This window comes from Vigna unguiculata, chromosome 3, assembly GCF_004118075.2.
Source record: "Vigna unguiculata cultivar IT97K-499-35 chromosome 3, ASM411807v1, whole genome shotgun sequence".
NCBI lineage: Eukaryota > Viridiplantae > Streptophyta > Magnoliopsida > Fabales > Fabaceae > Vigna > Vigna unguiculata.
The window spans coordinates 510,778-526,920 of record NC_040281.1 but is presented as its reverse complement, the minus strand read 5'-3'; the positions used below and the strand labels follow the sequence as shown (position 1 = coordinate 526,920).

Genomic DNA, 16,143 nt, shown 5'->3' with positions numbered 1-16,143 from the left:
GAAAATTTCGGGTATTACCCATACCCATACCCAGTCAAAGCGGGAATTCCCCGTCAAAACGGGGACGGGTTCGGGTGATACCCACGGACACGGGTTTATTTGCCATCTCTACATACTATACGAATAACTTTTTGGTTCAAACATATCGAATCTAGTTGACTTGGTGATGATATTTATTTTTATATTTTTCTATTAAAATTAATATAGATTAAAAAGGCGTTAATTTGATACGATGGGTTAACATATTTATAAGTCCCAAAAAATGACATAAAATCCAGCCCATTTAATTTTTATCTCCAATTTAAGGGATTCAACAAAAAAAGAAAAAGAAAAATCGTTTTCAACATGAAATAATGATAATAAGGTGTTGTCAGTTGTTAGTTTTAATTCCAAACACGTTGAAGGCTTAAATTTCTTGAAAATGAATCCTAATACATTAAATAATTAAATTTACGACAAAAAGGGTTATATCATCAACTGTAATTTAGAAATTGCGAAGTTCCACTATCAGGCGGTTAACGTTTTCTCATGTTCGAAATAGATACACGATAGAGTGTTTTTCCCGTAATGATATTTTGATTTTTTTTAATTTATTACAACAATCACTTTTAAATTCTTATATCATATTACTAATAAAAAATCAAATAAAAAATAAAAAATCAAATTAATAAAAGTGATTAAAATATCATTATTATTTTTTAATTTAACTATTACTAGAAATTCTCATATTACATGTGATTTTTCTTACATATTTGTTAAATAATGTATAAAAAAAAAATTCTGTCATTTTTTCTAAAAATTTTAATTGGTAGGTAATTTTTGCATGGGTAATCATTTTCTACAAATTTAAGTATTTTCTATTAAATTTATTGCGAAAATTGTTTTATACAAAATATTTTGTAAGAAAACTGGTAGCAATTTCTTGTATTTTTTTTTCACAATAAAATTTTTAAATATTTTTTACAAAAAATTTTCAAAACAAAATTGACAGGAAATATGAGTTTTTTCAGTAGTAAACAACGAAATTTGTTTTTCTTGCATTTGAACGAATTACTTTTTAAAATAAAAGAAAAAATTCTTCCGAGATAAAAGTAGTATTTAATTTAAATATATCTTTCTTTTTTATTTTTTAAAACGTTTTCCAGAAACAAAATTATAGTAAGTGGGTTTGAACGTAGATATAAAACATATATAGTTGACAAGAAAATAAATTGGATTGAATGATGAGTTTTTACACGAGTTTTCCACCTCTAACTTTAGTAAACGATAGCCACGCGTTTTCGTAGTTCCTGTGAAATTCAAACCTTTCCTACGAAATTAAGAAGATGTGGAATTGTCCAACAAATAAAAAGAAGATGGTGTTCATATTTTTGTGGTTATAAATATGTGTGAGCATGAATCATTTTCTATATATCTGGGTTTTAAAGACAAAGATGGGTCTGCATTCCTTCTTCTGCTACCTTCTCCTTCTTCTTGCTCTAATAGCATCCTTTTCCTCCACTCAAGTTATCGCAGGTTTGTCTTCATTCCTCTTTTTCATATCATAGTGAAAACCTTAAAATGCAACATGATGATTAATACAAAAACTACGTACTCCTAAATCACTACAACTTTTTCTTCTTCTTTGTTGTTGTTGTGAACAGAGTTGGAGATCAAGAGGAAGCTTGCTCCACCACCACCTCCCAGGACCTCTTCTAATCCCCATTCCGGCAATAATTAGAAAATAAAATTTATATTTTATTGATATACTTTTAAATCATACCAATGAACGAACGGATTGATGTTTGTATATTGTATATGTATACATTCGTGTAATGCGTATGATTAAATTCGTCTAATTAGTATATGGATATACTCGTATAAAGTGTATTGATAGACTCGTGTAATATGTACTGTAAGTCTCATTTAATCAATGGACAAATTCGTCTACTGTGAATTAATAAACTCGTCTAATGTGTGTGTACAAACTTTGTCTAATGTATATTATTAAACTCGTAGTATATATATATATATATATATATATATATATATATAGTATTTGTTGCTAGACTCATTTAATCAGTATATAGACAAAGTCATCTAATCAATGTATGTTTAGACTCTTTTAATGTATTTTACAAGACTCATATAATGAGTGAATGAATATACTCGTCTAATGTGTATTAATAAACTTATATATTAATTTGTGTATGAAAAAACTTGTGTAATGTATACTATCATACTTGTCTTATCAATGTATGCATAACTTGTCTAGCTAGACACTTTTAATCAATTTATTGACAAAAATCGTCTAATGAGTACTCCTCTAGTGATTGTATGGACAAACTTATCTAATATGTATTGCAAGACTTGTTTAATTAGTGCATCGACAAACTCATTTAATATTTATTGTTATAGTTGTCTAATCAGTATATTTTTAGACTCGTCTAATCAACATATAAAATGACTCACCTAGTATTTTTTTTATACTCATTATTAGTTTATGAATAAAGTCATCTAATATGTATTGTTAGATTCATTTAGTGTTTTATGCTATAATTGTCTAATTAATACCTGAATAGACTCATCTGATATATATTGAAAAACTCATAATGTTTTTTTGTTATACTCGTTCAGTGTGTGTTGCTAGACTCGTCTAATCATATATATTTAATGTATATTACTAAATTCATCTAATTACAATATATATATATATATATATATATATATATATATATTAGTGATATATATTTTTTTAAATAGTTTTTTAGTTTTTATCTTTCGTTGCGGTAGATTTTGAAGTTTAAAATAGTAAAAGATAAATTAAAGAATATAAAACAAAATTTATAATATTAAGAAGCATGATTTATCTTATTACAAATATATATTTTAAACTTTTGAAAAATAAATATTAAGTATTGCAATTTATTTTGTTACAATATAACTGTTTAAAACCATATACAAAGTTTTATGCACATATGATTAATACTAATTTTTTATTAAATAAATCAGTTAAATTTTTACATACTAAAATTATAAAGAATATTCAATGATAAGTATATTTATATTGTAATTTCATATACAAATTATAAATATAATTTTTGATTGACAATTTTATGTAAGACAAAATTATTGCATGACAATTTTTTTATATGTGAGTTTAAATAGTTTATTATCAATAAATAAATATATATATATATATATATATATATATATTATTCTTTGAAATAAAAATAAAATATATTTTTTTAATTAATGTATATGTGGAATGACTTGTCTAATGTTTGTTGTTATATTCATCTAATTAGTTATGAACAAACTAATCCAATATGTATTACGAGATGATTTGTTTTAATTGATATGTGGACAAACTTATCAAATGTATATTGTTAAATTTATCTAATGTGGATTGTTAGGCTCTTAGAATGTTTTCTGTTATACTTCTTTAGTAAATTTACAAATTAAAAAATTATTACTTACTAAAATAGTGACTATGAATAAAATATTATAATTGGTATTTAAATTTGTCTCTAAAATTTAGCTCTAAAATTTAGCTATCAAAGTTTTAACTACTAAAAAAATTAGTTTATAAATGAGTCACTAAACATTAACTATCAAGATTTTGGCTACCAAAGTAATTAGTTTCTAATAATTAGTGACAAATTTAGTTATCAATTATAATTTTTATTTATAATAGTGACTATTTGAGTGACTGATAATTTTTTGTTTTGTATATTAGTATCTATATTGATCATTATAGTGAGTAACACTTTTTTGTCACTAAAATTGGTTATTATCTAAGATTTTTCTTGTAGGGCATGTTTGGGTAAGATATTTTATAATTTTTATATTTATCTCATCTCAAATTAAATATATTAAATTTATATTTATATCTCATCTCAAATTATTTTATATTCTAAATATTTTATTTAAATAAGGTAATTTAAATTTATTTTTTTATTTGATAAGTATTTTAATTATTTTTAAATGTAAACAGTTATTTAAATATAAAAAAATGTTAATAATTCAAAACTAACTATATTAATAATAATATTTTATAGTAAATATTAATTGATATTAGTTTTTAGTCAAAGTTTGTCAAGTTCATCTTAAATGATATTGACTAAATTTTTTCTTTATTAATGTTTGTTAATATTATTTTTGAGTTGATGTTGACGATAATTTTAGGTTGACATGAATCAAGTTTACTTTTGATATACTGTTAATTATGATTTTTTTCCAACTTCTTTTATCAATAGTAGGTTGGAAGTTTTTCCAAATTGACATTGATAAAAGAAAACCATAATTAATATTGGCTACAATTTTTTTCTAATCAATATTAAAAAAATAAATTCAAACAAACTATTGATAAAGAAATGGTAAAAAGTCAACATAATCTTGATAAAAGTTAATTAAAAAATCTAATTAATATTTATCTAAAAGTAGGTTCTCAAAAATTAACCGTGAGCACACTAATTAATAAAGAGAGAAAAATAATATTAATCTATACAAACAAAAATAAAATCCTAACAATTAAAAACTCCTATCAACTTAATAATAATAATAATAATAATAACTCAGTCAACATTAAAAGAAAGTAATAGTCATTCTAATAATATTTCCGTTTTAGTCCATTGATAAGGTTCCAATTAAAATTAAGTTAAAAAAGTAAAAGTAAAAAACGAATTCAAAGATATAAAATATTTTAAAACTCGTATTTATTAGCCAAAATTTAAAATAATTCAATTTAAATAATTAAATTACTCATGAAATTATAAAATTTGAATTTCTTAAACATTAATATATGAAAATCTATAAAAATGTAATTTTTTTAAAAAATATCTCATCCAAATATACTAAGTAGGTAGTCAAAATAAATGTTAAAAAAATTAGAAAATTATAAAACATGACCTTTCTTTTTCCTTTTAGTTTCAAGTCTCCTATATGGACGTTTTAAAGTGGCAAATAAATGTTAAGACAGTGAGCGCAAATGTTGATGTTTCTACTTATAAATATTTCAGAGCATGCATCGTTTTCAAATCTGGCTTTTAAACATGGCTCTGCATTCTTTCTTCTACCTCCTCATTCTTCTTGCTTTAATCATATCCTTTTCCTTCACTCAAGTCACTGCAGGTTAGTCTTCATTCCTTATTTTCATAGTATTTCTGTTATTACAATTTGTATCAGAAGTAAAACATAATGTTTAAGAAATATTGTTGGGATAATTTTTTTTTTAATAATGACTCTGATACTATGATAGGAATGTAGTTTAAGTTTAACTCAACCCCACAAAATCGACTTGTAAAATGATGTTTGCATTCTAGTTATATATTATGAAATTGTCTTATTTTTAGTTGATGTGAAACTTCTAATAATTTGTATAATCATAATAAGTGTAAAAACCTTAAAATATTAATTTTTTGATATATTCAATAATTTTATATCATTTAGGATAAATTTAGAGTGATTTCTTGATACCAAATATTTTTCTGCAGACAAATTCCAACAAAAATTTCACAAAATATATTTTTTTTTTGTGACAGAGTTGGAGATTAAAAGGAAGCTTGGGAAATTACCAAGGCCACCTCCACCTCCCAGTGCAGCTCCTGGTCCTGGCACCTTTTACAATTCCCCGGGAAGTTTGGGATGACTTCTTCAAACCACAACATCGATTTTGGTAAATAATTAAGGATTATATTTCATTTATATATTATAATAATTTATATACGATTTAAACTTAATGGAACTTAAGTTTTTATTTATTTTTTTATTTTTTCAGTATTTTAGTCACTCGTTCATCATTATTCATATTTTATCATTTTCACTGATGTTTAGTGCAGCTTTGTATTCATTTTACATTTTCATAAACCATGCATGTTAATCCAATTGATCTTTAATTTTTCATCGATTTTCTCGAAGTTTGATTTTGCTGAATGTTTATTAAGGACAACACAAGTACAAAATAGTTGTGGATTGAATGCAATTTTACGTTGTTTTTGGACAGAGTCAGATGTTTCAAGGATGCTTGGGAAATTACTACTCACACCTCCTCCACCTTGTCCAAATGTAGGGGACATCCTTGTTAGGATAAAAAAAAAACAAACTTTTTTGGTTCTTTGGAATTGCTATGGTTGCATTATAATACAACTACAATTCAGTATTATCAATTGATATAACCAGTTTTTTTTTTTCTTTTTCATGTGAAATTATGTTGTTTGAAACGTGGATTTAGCAATTTACTCATTCAATTAAAGTGACTCTATTTAAAGAGGTAAAAATGAATTGCAACCATGAACCATTGTAGCACACTTGAATCTCATTGGATGAAAAAAAACTAAACAATTATTAATAACAGGTTATTAATAAAATAATATTATTCATTCTTATATTTTTTTAATTTAATAAATAAACTTGTTTTCGTCAGATTTGGATAGAGTATTTTCGAAATGAAACGACCGAGATCTTTAATATATTTCTTTTCTTCAACTCTTTGAAATATTTTTTGATGAAAAACTACAAAAAGAATTATGTTCAAAGCCCACCTATCTTAAGATGTGATCCTTTAACTAACAATGTTATGTTAATCCAATTCGTATATGGAGAGAATTTTTTGCAGGTTTAATGATGAAAGTTGATTTAAAAAATATGTAGTTGAGGACAAAATAAATTAGATTGAATTGATATTTTTCACACGAGTTTTCCCACCTCTACTTTTATTAAACGGTGGCTTCGGTAATTATGCAGTGACAGACATAGCCACGCGTTTTCTCGTGGTTCCGTTAAATTCAAACCCAACAAAGATTTATTGTGGAATATCAACGCTAAAGATGTATCTCAATAATTTAGTATAAATTAGGTCTGTTTATATATTATATTTTATGTGTGATATTAGGTCTAATTTCATTAGGATCCGGATCGGTAAAATCCAGTCTTATGTATTGTAATGTTAAGACCGAAGGGGTTATGTGATTGATATTTCCCTAAATTTCTTCATTTCCTTGATTTTTTTATCTTAACTGTTTCTTTTTTTCTCTTGATACCCATGTCCTTAACACAATTATCAGAACATTTAAAATTTTGGAAGTCGACTAATGATAAAACTAATTGATAATAGATCAATTCGATTTGGTTAAGTTAGGTTTAAAATCTATTTTTTAAAATAGTAACAGAGTCATGGATTAACGCATATTCTAACAAGAGTGACCTGCTATCAGATCATCAATTAATGTCTATTCATATGTTTGAGATATATATGCATTAATGTGAGAAATATGTTAAAAGTCTCACATTAAATAATAATAAAATTTATTTACAACATATAAGTGAGTGAAAACATCATCTTATATACTAATTTTTTAGAATTAAATTAGATTAAAAGTTCACTCCGAAAAAAAAAAATTTAAAATTTAATTGTATAACTTTGATTAAGATAAAAGTACCTTCCCAATTCATTCTAATTCATTTTTTATTTTTTTATTAGAAATATATTATTGTCTATTGTTTATTTTTCTTTTTTAGTTATGAATACTTGTATTGATACAATGATACCAATATTAAGTTTAATAAAGGAAAAATATTTTTTGACTACTAAATTTTGACAACTTTTTTTTACAACTTTAGGTGACATCTTCTAAGTGGTTTTTATTTTTTCATTTTTTCATTTTTAATATTCAAAAACCACTTTAAAGATGACGTCTTATGTTATGAGATAAAGTTATCAAAATTTAGTAATTAAAATATTATTTTTCTTAATAAAGATGATGTAGACTGCATGGTGTGAAAAGGAAAACCGTATGTATGAACAGATAAATTTACAAATTTATTGACTTGATTATTTGGAAGTGTGACTAATAAAGTCTTTATGAGCAATAAAATCGAAATCTCCCAGTTATACCAAGTCTCCCTCTCTCTCCCTCATAAGTCCAATTGTTCTTAAATGCAAAACAAAAGAAATTACACGCTACTCTTGTAAGTCATCCAATACTATCGTATTGAAATGGGTGGATGAAAGATGATGTTCATATTTTTGTGGTTATAAATATATGTGTGAGCATGGATCATTTTCTATATATTTGGGTTTTAAAGACAAAGATGGGTATGCATTCCGTCTTCTACTACATTCTCATTCTTCTTGCTCTAATAGCATCCTTTTCCTCCACTCAAGTTATCGCAGGTTTGTCTTCATTCCTCTTTAGTGTTGTGTTTTGATGAAAGTGAAAACCTTAAAATCCAACATGATGATTAATACAAAAACTACGTACTCCTAAATCACTAAAACTTTTTCTTCTTTGTTGTTGTTGTGAACAGAATTTGAGATTAAGAGGAAGCTTGGACCCCTACCAGTTCCACCACCACCTCCAAAGTTTGCTCGTGGTCCCGCTAGCGGTTGCACCGGCTGCATCGAGAATGGGAATTAAAGAAATATAAATTCTATATATATATATATATATATATATATATATATATCTTATTAATGTATCATAATTTAATCTTATTTTTAAGTGAATTATAAGTGAAATATTCAGTAACTTTTATTTCAACTCTCTGTTACAAAAATTCGGTCCAGCAATTAGATCGTTAACGTTTTTTTCACGTTTGAACTAAAAAATAATAAAAGATTTTTGGAAATATTATAATTTATAAATAAGTGATTGTTTTAGATATTTATCGTGATTTCAATTTCATAAATGCTTTCACAATCCTTCACAACCTAAGATAAGAAAGTTAAGCACAAGGTTTGCAATTAAAATTAAGAAAGGGGAGAAAGTAACGATGGGTTTGATAGTTTAAGTTTGTTGGAAGAAAAAGGAATGAGCAGAATGAAAGCAAGCGTGCGTGCGTGCATCATGATCATGTTGGTAATGAGTTGGGGGAACGGTTTGGGAATTGAAGCTGAAGTTTGAGATGGTAAGTGGCAGCAGCTTCATCGGTTCTGGTAAAAACCGCAACACCACGAGCAAAAGCAAAAGAACCGGTTCCTCCGATGACCTTGAACCGTTGTTTGTCTTCATGAGCCTGCACGCTGAGGCTCCCCTTATGATGTGGGGTGTCAAAGCTCAGATACATCACATCGAATAACGATCGCTGAAACATGTCGCCGAGAATCACAAACCCCTGTGCTCTTCCAACCACACGTGAACTCTTCTCTGGTCCCTCTGTCAGCACACGCGGAAAGATCAAAGCCCCACCATCTTCCCTAGGTACGAGGTGAGTGTTTAAGGTTGATGATATCTGAGGCTGTTGGATGTAGAATGATAGATCCAACCATGATCTTGCATGATGGGTCTTGTTGTGGGACGTCACAGGTGATAGCACGGCCAAAACAATAACTGCTAACGTTGCTAGGGAAATCGCAACGCAGAATATGATTCGTGCTGACATTTTGCTCCTTCTTGTGCTGAGATTAAATGGCTACTCCGTTTTTAAGTTCAACTATCCTTATGGTTGAAAAGCAAAGATAATGTTCTTGGCAACCTAACCCATTTTTTCATTTGGTACCTAACCCAATATGAAAAATACTTCATGCTTGTCCTTTTGCTTCCTGGTCTTGCATGGGGAATGTCAAGTTAGAAGTTAGAAGTGAGTTTTTATGTCCAACTTAATCCCACAAAACTGGCTTGTAAGGTGAGGATTGCACCTACTTATATTTATGAATTGATCTTATCTCTAGTCAATGTTGTGGGGTTTCCAACACACCTCTCATGCTGAAATATATTTATCTCGTGCGTAGAACAAGATATTAGTAGATGATCCGTTAACGGTCCAATATCGGATGGAACAAAATGTTCAAGAAAGTTCGCTAGGATAAGTTCTAACTTGGCTCTGATACCGTGTTAGAAGTGAGTTTTTAAGACTAACTCAACCCACAAAACCAATTTGTAAAGTGAAGATTGCACCCATTTATATATTGTGAATTAACTTTATCTTTAATCGATATTGTGTAACTTCCAACATTAAGTTTCCAATTTGTTAGAAAGAAAACATAGTTTTCAACCTTAACCTAAGGATTGTCCATCAAATTGGAGTAGCACTACAACTAGCAAACTGTTTGCATTTCTTAATTATTTTGCTTATGTTTGGTGGAACAAACACATATTTGTTACGTGGTTCTTACAAAACAATACTTTGAAGTTGTTATTTTCTGAAAACAGATCCAAGACTCTAGTTTCTCTGCAAAAATACACAACTTTGTTCATGGTGGTTATACTTCGTTCTACAAGCTCATCAAACTCGGCATCGACTACCATTTTATAGAGTAATATTTTGAGTTGTATTTTTGTCAGGATATAATGTTAAGATTTTGAATACATTTCTAACAACATTTAAACTTTTTGGTCTAATGATAGATTAGGAAAAACCAATTTTTAGATAAAGTTTACTAAATGATTATTTTGAAGATCATGCACTACACGATTATTTACAAGTTTTTGATATATATTCTAAACCATTAAAAGCCGTCACAAAGATTTAGAATGGTCACATATATACTATTTAAAATACTTTTTTAGTTTTCAAAATTTCAATTATTAATTATATTTTAATAATTTCATAATTTCATAATTAAATTATATATCATTTAATTTTTTAAAAGTGATGACAATAATACTAATAATTAAACTTTTATTTAACTTAAGCATGACCATTATTTTACATTACGACACACAACAATATACCGTGTGTGGCTTGCATAATAGACTGTGAGTTTGTTCCCTGTTTCAGCGGAAGTATACAATCCTACCATTTTCAAAAAGCATGTTAGTGGTGATCGAAGGGTCACAAATTTTCGAAAGATATGTTTTTATAACATATTAAGATGTATAATTGATGTCTAATTTGCTGTGTTTTTGATAAAGTTTGATATTTATACTTTAAAAATAATAAATATATTTCTTTTAATATAAGTGGTTTATTTTATTTTTTTAATTTTTAAAAAAGTTTCAAAATCATAATTAAATTATTTATATCGTTTTGAAAATTTTTAACTTAAATGTTATTTTAGAATACCTTCTAATAAATAAAAATAATAATATTATGAATTTAAATGAATTATATTCATTTATTTATAAAATTTGTTAACTAAAATATATCAAAAATAAGAAATTAAAATTATATTTAACTATTTTTTTTAATAATAATTTGGAAAGCAAATAGTCTCTTTCTAAAGTAAAATTTATACTTTTCTTTTATACTATGTAAATTGAGGTGTTTTTCAAAAAATATGATTGTTTTGAACTTGTAACTGTAAAATAGAATTAATTAAAAAAATTTATTTAAAAATTAAAGTGAAGTCGTGAGGATTTATGACAATATTTAGACTGAAATTATCATGTGTGAGATTGATTTCCTCTTTATTTTTTAAAAAAAAATCATCATGACTCTTATCAATTTTTGTATTTAAAAGAAAAAATACAGAATTGAAGTTGTCATAAATCCTGATAAGTTCAGTTTTCTTATATATAAAAATCGGTAAGAGTCGAGTCCTAACAATTTTACTTTTTCAAACAAAAAAAAGAAAAAAAAATAGATCACTCTATCCTATTTTACAAAAGAAAAAAATTCAAGTGGAACTATTTTACAACTATGGATTCAAAAGATTCATGTTTTACAAAAGAAGCGTAAATTGACCTTATTGCAGTGGAAGTAAAAAGAGAAGGAGATGTGAGTTTTAGGAAGGAGTGATGCAGTCAAAGTTTATGCAAAGAAGTGAAAGCAGAAAGCAAAAAGCATATCTCTTTCTTGCTGAAAATGGAACCATATTCTACCTGGCATTGAATGCAATGAAAGATGATGATTTGGCATCAATTCCCTTATCTCTCTGTTCTACTATACTTACAATAAAATTTATACTTATTCACTTCCCACCTTCTTCCACTGCATATGCATATGTTCTGTTATCTGTTCTACTTACTTTCATTTCGTGCTCTCAACGCTACTTCCCCTTTTCAATTATTCTTTTTCAAAGATACCATTACCAACCATAATTCTCCAACCCAAAAAGGGAAAATCAAAAAGGTTACAATGCCACACAACACGTGTCAACATTCTATGCTGTTACTCACTCTCAGGTGGGCCTTCTCAGCCCAAATCAGGAAACAAGCTATGGGGTTTTGACAGCTGTTCAACATAAACCTACCTTTCCCCCTCTTCTTTTAATCACCACTAAATTCCTTTCTACTTCTTCTTTCCCCACACATTTATTATTATTATTATTCCAAGTCTCGCAATTTGTATAAAATCAAATAAAAATTAAATATATTTTTCATCTTAAAATTATTATAAAAAAAGGTTAAATATGTTTTTAAATTTTTAATTTTCAGTAAAAAAATTGGAATTAGACTTTTTTTTAAATTTTAGATCAATTTAATCTTCTAATTTTAAAAATGCATGAATTTAGTCTTTTTAGCCATATTTTGTTAAGTTTATTCGACGTTTCAAATGTATTTTATGATAACATTTCAGTTAATATTGAAGTGTAAAAATGTGTCAAACGATATAAATAACTCAAATGCTATCATAAAACACGTTTGAAATATCAAATAAACTTAACAAAATTCAATTAAAACAATTAAATTCATGCATTTTTAATATAAGAAACTAAATTAGACTAATTTCAATTTTCACATAATAAAAAAACATACTTACTCCTTATAAAAATTATGTTTCGTTTGTAATAACAAATGATCTAGGGTTATCATGTGGTAAATAGAATTTTATAGTGAACTAAAATATACCATTCACATCTCAATTGTTGGGACATTATAATTTATATTAATTTTCATAAAACAAGGAAACTAAATACTTTTAAATTAATTTATAAAGTTATACAATTTTTCATAACAATATAATGTAAAGACCGAAAACATCATTTTGTAAAAAACTATGCTTCGATGCTAAATTAACTCATAAAGTATTTAAACTCTGTATATCATGAAAGTTAATGTGAAACATCATTCACGACAAATAATATATATGGAGTGTTTCAACGGACAAATGTTCGTAGTAAATTAAAATATAACATATTTCTTGGAAAAAAATGTGTTTTATGTCGACTTTTATAAAATAAAAAAGAACTAATATTTTATTATTTTATTTAGAAATTAAATATAATTTTTTGCAAAAAAATATATTTAATTTATAAAATAAAAAACTTTTATTCAATGTAATAAAAGTTTTTTAAAGGATTAAGTATGTTTTTGATCCCTTAACTTTTAGTGAATATTGGAATTAGTCTATTTTGAAACTTTGGACCAATTTAGTAATTTATCTTTTGAAATATGTGAATTTAGTCTTTTTAATCACATTTTGTTAGGTTTATTTGATGTTTTCGTACGCATTTCGAGATTGTATTTGAGTTGTTTATGTATTTTTGAAAATAAAAAACTAAATTGATTTAAAATTTTGAAATAGACTAATTCTAAAATTCATAGAACACTAACATATTTAATTTTTAAATATAAAGAAATGGAAGAAAGACAAAAGGTATTTAGATAAGAAATGTGTGTCGTTGAGGGATGTTCTCTCTTTTCCATGCTTTGGGGACAAGATGCCGTCATTCTTGACTCATTTCCATGCACTTACGTCTTTTTCACACTCCACAACCGCACAACTATACCTTCAAATTATTATATGTATTAAACAAATATACTTTCTTGGAAAATAATACTATAACAATTAAATTTGGATTATTTGTTTTACAACATCATTTAAATAAAATCAATGAGAAAATGGAAAAAATGTAAATTCAAGTTATAAAAAATTTGTGTTTTTCTACTCTATTTCTTCTCATTCACAAAAACATGAAAAATATTAAGCGAATTAGAGAAAATTATTCATAAAACTCAAAAGTATAAATTCTTGTAAAATTTAGAACTTGGAAAATATTTGTAATCGTGTGTTGGGTATATTTCGAAAGTTTAACTTTTTTTTAAAAGGAATAATTTCTTAAAACATTTTGAAAAATGAATTTTTTTAAAGTTTGGAAGCCAAAGTGTTCACTTTAAATTTACAATGAACTCGACAAAGAAATTTGTTATAGGAACTGAAATCCTGACCGTCCACTCTCGTATTTATCGTAGCCAATAATAATATTCTACGCATGTTCAATACCTTTTATCCCTATCTAATCATCATTCTTGGATAAGTTTAGATAAGCAAGTATATTGATTTTTGTAATGCACAAAAAAAGTTTCCAAAACTTATTCTATTCATGCATTTTTTTTTTGTGTTGCAACTAAGGGTATTTCATATCTAATAAAAAAATTGTTGACCCTTATCCGGTTTAAAATTTCTACAAATCATTACTTATACTCAAACTTAATCTGATTAAAAATGGTCCTGTATAAAACATTTGAGGGTTCATTATGAATAAATTATATAAAGTTGACATAAATTCAATACACTGTTGACACAATTTTTAATTTAAAATTTCATGAGATTAAATTTATGAATTTGTGAGTTATAAGCAGAAATATGTGTCATTTCAACTTAATATAAAACTTTAACTTTATATTATTGTTAACAATAAAACATTTTTTTTCTAATATATCGGTAATTATGAACACATATCTAAGTCATTGATGATTAACAATTTCCTGTGTTGGAAGTTTGATATTTGTTATGAATAAGGTAATTTTATAATATATAAATAAATATACACTTTATTTTACATGTCAATTTTTTTGGGATTGAATTAAATTTATAGATTACATTAAAAATAAAAAGTTGTGTACAAAAATGTCTGAAAAATCTAAGATGTGAAAGGATGGAAAATCTATATAATACAAAAAAACATCATAAAAAGTTGTAAAACTTTTTTAAGTAGTATAAATATTTCAAATAAATCTCTAAAATACAAAAAAAAGTAAAAAATACTAAAATAATAAAAATACATATGATAAATGATAAAATTTACCTTTAAATATGTGTTATAAGTAAATTTATGCCTGATATTTTAACTTATAGAAATTTGCCTTTTTCTCAATTACATCTTATCTTATCCAAATCGTATAACATACAAAAATCTAAAATATCATACATAGCAAAAGTTGTTTTCTTTTGTTAATGAAGTAAATGAGATAGAGTTCCTTTATACTTGCTGATTTATAAAAATAAACATTATAGTTGTGATATGATTTTCTTTTAATTTTTTTTTCTACTTTTTAAAATTGAACCCCGTAATAAACTCTATCTCATGATTCTTATTTCTCTATTCTCTGAAAACATGTTCATGATAATTTCGACACAAACCTGATTTCTGTGCAGATATAACTATTTTGATTTGACTTGTTGTCTTGTGATTGCAATCAAAGGGGACCCAAAATTGAAGTTTGTTTCCTATTGACTTTTTCTGCATATATCTCTTACAATTCGATAACTAGAGTTCAGTGGATGACATGATGCCAAATCGATAAACAGTATATAACAGAATAAGAATTTATATGCGTAATTTAAGTTTGCACAATTTTCTAGTAATTATTTAAAAAGTGTATTTAACTAAAATAATTAATTTCTAAAAAGAGATAAAAAAAAATGTTCATACAATAAGATGAGTTTATTTTAGTAGTGTTATATATACTTTTTTCTTCTGCTAATTAAACTTAAAACATAGGTTAGAGAAATCAATCAAACTATACTTGATGGAGTAGCCCAAATCATGGCAAGACATGTTTTTACAGAACTTGTTTAACAAATAAAATAATTATACAATTAATTTATAAAATAATTTTAAAACAATAGACTCTTATTTATTTGAATGTCAAAAATACTTAAAGACAATTGCTTATACAACTTATCCTTTACTTGATGCCACCCATCCAGAACCATGATGCATTTTGTTCGTATAGAATAGAGTTCTAAAAGTTAAAGCTACACTTTCCAATAATTAATAGATGATTTTGTTTATGAATTAAGAGTTCACTTTTTAGGATGTATATATTTTAAAAAAAGTATTTATTAAAGAAATAAAGAAATTAATGATGCTTTTAACATCCATAAATCTCATTATTTCCACCACTCTAGGAAGAGAGATATAGGAATTCAAATGTAACATAATATTGAGTGAATATAAGAAAAATAAAAAAATATATACATAGATCTATTATAAATTTATGAATTTATTTTGTTAAGATTTTGACGTTAATTTCTTGTACTTGTACGGGTTTTATT

The 16,143-nt window shown here is 25.8% G+C and overlaps 1 protein-coding gene across 1 annotated transcript; it reads right to left on the bottom strand.

Moving 5' to 3' along the window:
* Positions 1-8,829: 8,829 nt before the first annotated feature.
* On the bottom strand, positions 8,830-9,360 carry LOC114178111 (dirigent protein 19). Its single transcript, XM_028063828.1, has one exon. It carries the CDS (start codon positions 9,358-9,360, stop codon positions 8,830-8,832), a length of 531 nt encoding a protein of 176 aa, XP_027919629.1.
* Between the last annotated feature and the right edge of the window lie 6,783 nt (positions 9,361-16,143).